General features: G+C 35.7%; 1 protein-coding gene across 1 annotated transcript; it reads left to right on the plus strand.

Annotated features, from left to right (window-relative positions):
* The first annotated feature begins 8,040 nt into the window (after positions 1–8,040).
* Positions 8,041–9,510, plus strand: LOC145679629 (uncharacterized). The gene has a single exon (XM_081750204.1). The coding sequence runs from the start codon at positions 8,041–8,043 to the stop codon at positions 9,508–9,510; it is 1,470 nt and encodes a 489-aa protein (XP_081606330.1).
* The last annotated feature ends 492 nt before the right edge of the window (positions 9,511–10,002 follow it).

A 10,002-nucleotide genomic window follows, 5' to 3' on the forward strand; every position in this document is an offset into this window, starting at 1 on the left:
TTTTCACCGGATCCGGTTTCGGTTTTCTTTAAAACCGGTTCCGTTTTTTTTAATTTGTTCTATTTCTGACCTGAATAGTGTTTCGTTGTTCTCCGGAAACCGAATCCGTTTTCACAGAAATAGTTTTATGTGTTTATAACAATTTTGAAGAAAACCGAAACCGGTTGTAGGGGAGCACAGTTTTGGACGACCTAATCGAAATTATTTGCAAAATTTGGGGCTCATTTAAGAGAGTAGCATTGATTTACCTGGAAACTTAATTATACCCATTTTCCTATCCTCTAACAATTAAAAAAAGAACACGAATGATGTTTTTTTTTTTTTTTTTTTAAATATCTTTCCTGTTGCTTCTCATTGTTTTCAATTTCATTCGCTCATGCTTGCGCTTAGATGTCCCTTCGGACAGGCAAACAACCCCTCTAACTTGAGTCAGAGTCCACAGAATTTGATACTTGTTTGGTATCCTTTTCGGCTTTTGTTTTTTCTAACTCCATATGTCTTTCGTGCCATTCCACTTAATACAATTATTGTTATTTCACTTATTATATTTTTTTACATGTCATTAAGGAATTATCAAGACATTTGTATAAAACTATGCTGAAAAGGTTGTGTATTAGTACATTTGTCTTCTACAAATATGTCTTTTACAAGTATGTAAATTGTTTATTTCTATAGCGCATAATGATGCACTCTGGTCTGGAGGCTAACGGAAATTTAGGGGCTCTGTCTGCCCTAATGTTTGACCACAGCATGCCTCCACTTAAAATAGTACGAAGAGACATAGCTTTTAACGTGTCAAAATAACACATTAAACGTGTTTAGCTTGCACGAATTTCACACAAAATATATAATAATAATAATAATAATAATAATAATAATAATAATAATAATAATAATAATAATAATAATAATAATCAATTCATCATTTCTTTCTTGAAAATTATACACGCTTTTTTTCAAACATCTGGACCTACTCTCTATCCATCGTGCAAAGTTTGATAAACAGATGTCACAAATATATACAATAAAGAATTGTAACCTTTCAATAAATTTACAAATGCTGCTTGCATATTTTTTTAATTCTGTAATTAGAAAATATTAAGTTACGTGATCTATGATAAAATTTGGCAATAATTAAAAGATTTGTCATGAATTTTTCTTAAATTAGATAAAAATACCAAGATAGTTGCACTATTTATTTAAATAATTATATGCCTTTTAGCACTTTAAAGTGTTGTAACGTATATGTCACATATGTAGATTTGTGTGGCCCCCATAACACTCTTTGCGTATAATTTTGTGAATCTCTGATATTAAAGCTACTTTGCTGGCCACAAATTATTTAAAGAATCAGTAATTTAACAATTTAGAAATAATTTACATCTTTAGTAAGCTATTTTGCATAATGCTAAACTATAAAGCATTGTTTTAGGCGTACTAACGATATAAGAATCTAAAATCCTAAGCTAAGTGTGCATTGAAGGGTGGAGGACAGAACGAGAGACGATTTTGCAGAGTAGTAGAAGAAGAAGAAGAAGAAAAGGAAAATGTGCAGAAGCATTTTATGTTTTGGCGCAAGGTGTAGTGGCATGAAAGAAGTAGTGATTCAAACAAGTTTTGGATTGTTTTTATAAAAATAAGATATCTTACAATAGAAATATACGTATTTATATAAATCTTCAAGAAGAGTAAGTGACTTATTTTGAAAATTCTATGCAGGCCATCGAACTAACGAGAGAAGTTGCTATATTTCTATGATTGAAGTTTGTCACCGTATATTGTGGCTCAGCTTGGTAAACTTTGGACGTGCAAGCATGTGATAAATTGGCTTGTGTTAATGAATAATTCATTTTAATACGAATTTTGAGAAATATTACCTGATATTTCATAGGTGTAATAAGCTTCACAAAGAGCGTAATTATTCTGAAGAATTGTTGTTGTGTGTTTATTCCGGTATAAAGATGGCTAATGTAGATATCTTTGTTTTGTAGGCAATACATCCGTAACAATGAATTACGAGTAAGCTCTAAAGCCAACCCACTAACCATGTAATGCAAAACTACCTAAGCTCGCCCCGTTAACCGGGCAAACCGTATTTTGCTAAGATCCAACTAAATTCGTCCACCTAATGTAGCTCTCGTTGTGTATACTCTGCTCTCTCGTCTGTCCGACAATCTCATGCTACTAATGCTCTCGAAAATCCTATTACTTCTTGTGGCATAAAAGAAATTTCAATGCGTTTATTTTGCTTTGTTTCTATCTGAAGTATATGCGTTAGATAATACTTAATCTTAGGGGTTCCTAAAGCTCCGACCTTATCATGATATAGTGCTTAAAACAAATAGTAACGATAATGATATGCATATATATAGATCGTTGAAATATGACGCATACATGCATATAGTGAGAAGGGCCTATACGAATATTTATGTGTGTGTATATGTATTCTGTTTAATTTGCTGCTAGTGTTGAAGTAATATTTTCGTCATGCTTAGTTGAAAGAATTTCTTATTGCATTTTTCTTCTGTAGTCTGTATTGTTTGAGAAAAAAAGGAATACAAATACGATAACTGCACTTAATATTACGTAGGAGATCTGAACGACCAGTGAAATGCTACATATTGCTTACTACTGATATTGGAAGCGGAAAATTTATCATTATTATTATCGTTGGCAACAGTACAAAAAATTAAATTAACTAAAAAAAATCAGTAGCCTTTACTTGTGAGTTATTTCCAACTTGAAAAAAAAATCATATTCAAGTAGCGGTAAAAGGTGGTGATATGTTCATGAAATTATTGACATGTAGGATGGTATTGAGTATAGTTCCGAAGACGGCAGACGCTAGTACAGACACACAGATTAGGAAGTATTAAGAAGTTTAAAGGTTTGACCGGACAATTATCCTTGATAACAATTTTGATAACCGTATGATACTCCTTCCACAGTTATAGTGCGAATTAAGTTGTTAATAGTTTCAATTAGTATTAATTATATGTTAATCTCAGTAACTGAAGTATTTCTTAGATAAAAGATTTTTCTTTGGAATCCATCGTAGTTATTATATCGTATTACAGTGGAGTTGAGTAGCTCTTTTATTAGATATTATCCTTTATATTTATTCTTAGTATTTTGTTGTATTATTGATTGTGAATTTGAATGTCAGGTTTAATATAAAACTACGTGTGATACATACACAGTAATTAAGTGAATAGCACGTTGTAACTCGTATGAAATTGAGTATTTTCTAAAAGTAAACTACAGACGTTATAAATAGTGTGAAATACCGGAATGTGTAACTGCATATTTTTTAAAACTTATCAGATACGTTCACCATTTGTGTGATGATATGACTACATTTATAAACAGTGCATCATCAAAACGAATGAGACATTCTAAAGGCGATTAAAGTAAAAAAAATCCATTGTGCTAAAGTCATCGTTTCTACGGATCTTCGTAAAAAAACAGAAAACTTTTTTTAACTAAATAACCTGAGACAGTACATAAAATTTGAGAAGTATTTTAAAGGTTTCTATGTGCAGACATCTGCCGCATTTGTAAACGTTGCAGAATATTCATTTTATTGAAATATATCTATATATATATGGTAAGTTTGTGCTATTTCTTTATTTCATTCTATTCGTTAATTTTCTTAGTTATCTTGCGTAAATGTAAATAGTAACTTCATTAATAATATTAGTTTTCGTATTCTTTTAGAAAAATAATAATAATAATAATGTTACTCTTTAGTGACTAATCGTCAGTTATATTCTGAGAGACGTAGGTGCGTAAATGTTAGAGATATCGCAAGTATTGTGTTCCAGATATATATGTACGTATATAATTTAAGGTTGAAAGACTAAAGAACTAATTATCAGTATTACACTCGCCTTCTACGTCTTTTCTCCCAAACTTTACCTCTCTCTCTCTTTACCCCAATTAGTTTCCTTGTGCGAGCAAGTAACACGGTAAAAAAAATCTTCGGATGAAGTTTGCCTCCAGTGGTTTTCATCGGGAAATCTACTGGTGGTTAACAAGGTAACAGAGAGGGGTAGAGAGGGGGAGGTTACAAAATGGCGACCGTGACAGGACGCGTGATGTCCTTGTCTTCGAAGGGAAATCACTAAGATTTTGAAGTCTTCGAAGAGAAAAAACTAAGAGAGTGAGAGAGCAGACGATAGTAAATAGAGAGAGCAAAATGAATATTAGGAAGTTAGCTTGCATGGTTAGTGGTGAGGCTATTATATGAAAAGAAGCAAACAGATACATTTATATTGTTTGAACTGTGTGAGTAAAACTTGTAAACGATGGATTCAACGAATACGACTAATACTTTTAAAGGGAGTAATAACTCTGAAAATAAACCGTGTCACATATGTGACCGTACTGAACATGACTTATATACGTACTGGGTACAGTGTACGCAGTGTAATGAATGGTATCATTTCAATTGCTTGGGTTTACCCGAGACAGATGAACAAAATGTAGCATTACAAAATGATCAGGGGTGGCGATGTTTGTACTGTCGGAAGGAACCGCCAATATCAGTTACCGTTGGTAATGGTACGATGAATGGAAATACGAGTATTAGGAATGGTTTTATTGGTGTTGGTCTTAAACCTCAGTCGACACCGATAAGAAAGGAAATTTCCAATCAGGGAAATGAAACAAGTGACATAAGTAGTACGGCTAATGGGAATACTTTAGAGCATGCAATGGAGAGAAGCGAACCCAATAAAGACAACCGCTTGGAAGAGAAAACTACGGAGATAACATTGTCAGATTTAATGACACAACTAGTAATGATGCAGCAAAATAATCAAACTATGGATACTCGGTTGACTAACTTAAACAATCAAATGGAATCTATGGTTACTAGAATAAACGCCACGATAAGTGGAGTAACTGCTCATGTAGATCGTAAGATAGAGAATTTAGAAAGTCAGATTCAAGGTGTTCAATTAAACAATGAAAACCAGTTTAAAAGGTTACAGGACGATTGTAAGGATAGGTTTGAGAACATGTCTGTGAGATTCGACAATATGAGTCGTAGAGTAGGAAGTATCACTAATGCTATCGATAAGAAAATTGACATAGTACAGCAGGATTTAAATGACGGTCTAGGTAGAGCTAATTCTGAGATTATATCTCTAGCGACATCAGTAGATGATCTCAAGATTCAGATTAAGGAAGTAGACGAGCGCGTGAATGGCGCGATAGAGAAAAGAATAGGAGCAGTAAACGAACAAGTTAAAAATTTTGAAACTCAGGTTAATGAAGTTGACGCTAAAGTTTCTGCTGTACGGGAGCAGACCATGCAAACCCAAGAAGGGTTGAGGGACGTAAATACCACCGTTCAGGGCATTTCTTCTCGGCTTGAACTTTACGAATCGAACATGGTTTCTTACACAGGGGATGTCAGCAAGTTGCGTAAACAATCTGAGAAGGTAGAAATGGATTTACAATTATTGATGCCACTATGCGGGGAATGCAACAGAAGTTAAATGATATACAGAGAAGAACTGCAGAGGATATTAGTGTAATTAATAACTGACTAATAGCTATTGAGTTAAAGCCAACACTTCTTGATACTGGCGAGTTAGGAATTTCTCGGAAGAGAAGGTATGAAGGAATAAACCATGATAAATCGATTATAAATGTAACGACCTTCAAGACCGTGAGTGCGGAACCAACAACCGTCATCAATTCCACAAAGGCAGCTACTACTTGTGTAACTACTAGTATTATTACAACTGGAGGCGTAAATACCACCTGGTCAGCACCTTACCTGTTTGGAGGTATGAACAGCGGAGTTTGCATCTCTCAACCAAGCCCTAATTTTTATCCGCGAGTTGGAAATGTACAGACGACGGAATCAGGCCTAAGATGTGGAGTATTTACTCCCGGAGTATACGATAATAGCCATTATGTTAAACCGCCTCCCAATAGTAATACTCAAACGGTAACGTGCAACTATCTTACTTCTAATTCTATTTCGCATGAGAATCGCAGAGAGACTGTACCTGACTCCAAGTTAGTATCAATAAAGAAACCTAAACTTAGTGACCGTAGCTATTTCCCTACATACGATGGAAATACTACAAAAGGAAAACCTCGTGAGTTCTTGGAAAAACTCCAAAGATGTTTATCGAACTACCCGTCACTAACTGATGAGGAATGCTTAGAAATCGCAAAAGAGCAATTAACATCTTATGCCCGAGCGTGGTACAAAAGTGTCAAACATAGTATTAACACTTTGAAAGCCGGCGTGTTTGTTTTAAAAAATACTCAGAAAACCAGCCATTTTTGGTGTTTTTCAATAAAGAATTAAAAAATATTCTACAGGTTAATATGTGTGTTTATTACACCACATGAAAGGTCAGTGCTTCCTCTACATTCACAAACAAACATTACAAGCATACATGCGTCATAACGCGAGCTATAATGGTTTATCTTGGATATGAATTTCGATATAGGAAAAAAGTCCGTACTTTGAGTTCTTAAGTGTACCTAGCCTTGGTATGATAAACACGGAAAGATTCTGGCATGCAGAGACCCACATCACAATCAGGACACATCCACGTTGTGTTGTTTCGCTTCCGTTTGCCATCATATACCTTTCCTACATCAGAACAGACCTTATAATATCTAGTAGGATTTTTTTTTTGCGCAGCGGGAACCTTCTTTGCAAAATGTCTCCCGGTCAATCTGTTGGTTCCAGTTGAGGTTTGAGGAACTTGTTGAGCTTCGACATGCTTTTCCGCTCAAAGCTTTCCCCACTTTCTGCACAAAGTCTGCTAAATGCATTGTTCTTCTCTTGTCTACTTCTAGTTTTCTTGTATAGTATCCATGCATTTGCTCCTGACATATTGAACAAATGGAAGAATAGTTTCTTCCACCACTTCAGTTGCTTCCGACTGAAGGGGTAATACGCCACTAATTGATCACTTTTGTCCACACCAACTTTGTTTATATTGTAGTCTAATAGTATGTAAATGCATGCAATAAAAAATACTATATAATAACATTTGCTTGCACGTCCATAGCACGTGCATGGCCAGTTTGGCCAAAATACCGTGCGCGTGCTATGCACGCGCATGGCGTTCAATGTGTTAAGTCTTATGCGGATTTTGAACGGTTATTTCGGGAGATGTACTGTAATGATCAACTCGAACGGGCGCAAAAGTGGGAGTTACAATCTCGCCGATATGACAAAGTGAGGGATTCGTCGTTGATAGAGTTTACCTGGCGATTGATAGATGATTATTTCCAAATTGTTAATAATCCGGATGAAGCTGAAATTGTGGACTTAGTAGTAAAAAGCTTGCCACCAGAAGAGTCCCGGACTATAGCTTCTCATTTATGCAAAAATGTTAAAGAGTTAACGGCAAAAATAGCTGCGTTAGCAGGACAAACGAATTCTATTGATTCTCGCCCTCCGCCTAAACGGTTTTTTGTGCGGCAAACTAAAACCCATAAGATGCCTCAAACGCAAGTTGAAACCGGTAGCCAGACAGAATTTTTGACTTACACACAAACTAACAATAGATCACCACCAAATTCTCAAAATAGTAATAGTGACAATAATGGATATCAGAATTTTAGTGGCAATCGAAGTAATCGAGATTATCAGCCTTACTGGGATAGGAATAATCAAAGATCACAGTCAGGTAATAATGGAACATTTGGTTCGTACAACAGACGTAACGGTTCATATAATAGGAGAAATGGTCGTGGACGAGGAAGAGGATATAGTTACGGATATAACTTTAATAATCGAAATGTAAATCATAACTCTGAAAGGAACAACAATGACAATAACCAAGGTAGTTCGGAGAACGATCAGAGTAGGGACCATTCTAGAAATCCTAGACATAGTGATGAAGACGAAACAATCCCTAAGTCAACAAACTAGCCCCGCAGTTATCTTGTTTAGTGAGGGAGGATAACTGCGGAAAATCTGAACACCCCATTGTAAACGAAATTCGTGGCCCAATAAATATTCCAAGGTTTAACTTAGAAGAAAATTCTTTAGGTGATATGTCTAATCCAAGTTCATTCGTACAATTTGATGTGAATTTTGTGGTGGAGGAAGAAGAATCTGAGAAGGAAAACCAGGTCAGGTATTTCTCAAATTCCCCTACAGTGAAGGGAAATATAGGGGGACTGCAATTAACCTGTATTATTGATTCCGGATCTGAACTGTCTCTTATGGATTGGGAAGTTTGGTGTAAACTAAAGAAGCGATTCCCATCAGCGAAGCTGAGACCATATTCTAACCTAAAGTTGGGAGCGTTTGCTGGAAAGGAAACATTTTTAGTTAAGGGTGTACAGACGTTTAATTTAAGTATTCAGGACCATATTTTCGAAGTGACGATGTTTGTTATTCAGTATTTGCGCGTCGATATACTACTTGGATGCCCATTTTTGGACCAGTTTAAAGTAATTTTGGATAGAGGTGAAAAGAAGATTACAATGAGAGATAGTAATGGTAATATTGTGACAGTTTCTACCGACCAGCCTAGTGTGATGTTAGTGAAGGTGCCGTATGAGGATTTGGAGATTGTTAATTTAGAAAAAACGGGAAAAAGGAATTTTATGTGTGACCCAATTGTACTCTGCCAAGCTATATCGCCAGATATGTCATCTGAAGAAAAGCCAGAAAGAATGACTACCACCGAATCGTCCCTAAATTCTGATTGTAATGTAAACGAGGAAGATATTAATGAGTATATAAATTCACGAAATGATATACCAGATGAAATTAGAGAAGAACTCCATAAAATACTGATGCGATATCGGGGTTTGTTCTCGGAATACCCTCGCAGAGTTAAAGCGCCTCCATATCGAATACAATTAAAAGATAATTTGCCAGTCGTTAAACCTATCTATCCTGTGCCACAAACAATGCAAGCGGAATTTGAAGCGGAGCTTGAAAAATGGTTGAAGTTAGGTATTGCCAAGAAAAAGTTATCATCGTATAAAAATCCAGTTCATGTAGTTAGGAAGTCATCTGGAGGAGTTCGTCCTGTACTGAACCTGAGGGCTATTAATGAAAAAATTATTGCTCCCCAAGTGCAGGTAGAGCAGATTAATGATCTGCTTCATCGTGTGGCGAAGGCTTACTGGTTCTCAACTTACGACGCATCCATCGCATACTATGGAATAAGTATTCATCCAGCTTCGTACGATTGTACTAGCTTCATTTATAAGGGTTCTCAATACGTCTTAACAGTGCTCCCGCAAGGTCTTAAAAGTTCTCCAGCCATATTTCAACATGTGATGACGCAATTTTTTGATGAGTCAACTCGTGACTTCGTAGTTCTCTATTTAGACGATGTACTTGTGAAAAGTGTTACACAGACTGATCATCTAGAACATCTGCGACAAGTATTTGACATTTTTGAAAGGGCTAACTTTTCTTTAAATTTTAAGAAGTGTGAATTTTTCAAAACTGACAAAATTTTTGGGTCACATAGTGAGTGGAACAGAGATAAAGGTAGACCTTAGGTTAAATGAACCTATAAGATGCTTCCCGATACCTAAAACTAGAAAACAGCTTAGACGATTTTTGGGATTAGTTAACTGGAGAAATCGATTTATGCCTAAATATGCAGAGCTTACGACAAAACTCTATGATTTATTAAAAAAGGATCGAAAATTTGTAATCGATCAGGAAGCACTTGATTCGTTTTATAAGCTTAGAGTAATTATGAGTAATCCGCCGGCACTTAACCAACCAGATTTCTCCCTTCCTTTCCATATATATAGTGATGCATGTATGGAAAACCTAGCTGGATATTTAGCACAATACCCGACAGGTGAAGAGGACATAGATCAAAAGGAACAGCGAGTCATCGGTTATGCAAGCCGTCGAGTGAAGCCGCATGAGTTGTCTCTCTCTATCTCACAGCTTGAGTTATTGGCTATACCATTTTTGTGCGAGCACTTCCAACAATATATCATAGGACGAAAGACCTATGTCCACACGGACAATGCAGC

The sequence above is a fragment of the Thermobia domestica genome, chromosome 2 (assembly GCF_964235325.1).
Source record: "Thermobia domestica chromosome 2, izTheDome1.hap1.1, whole genome shotgun sequence".
In the NCBI taxonomy this organism is placed as follows: Eukaryota; Metazoa; Arthropoda; class Insecta; order Zygentoma; family Lepismatidae; genus Thermobia; species Thermobia domestica.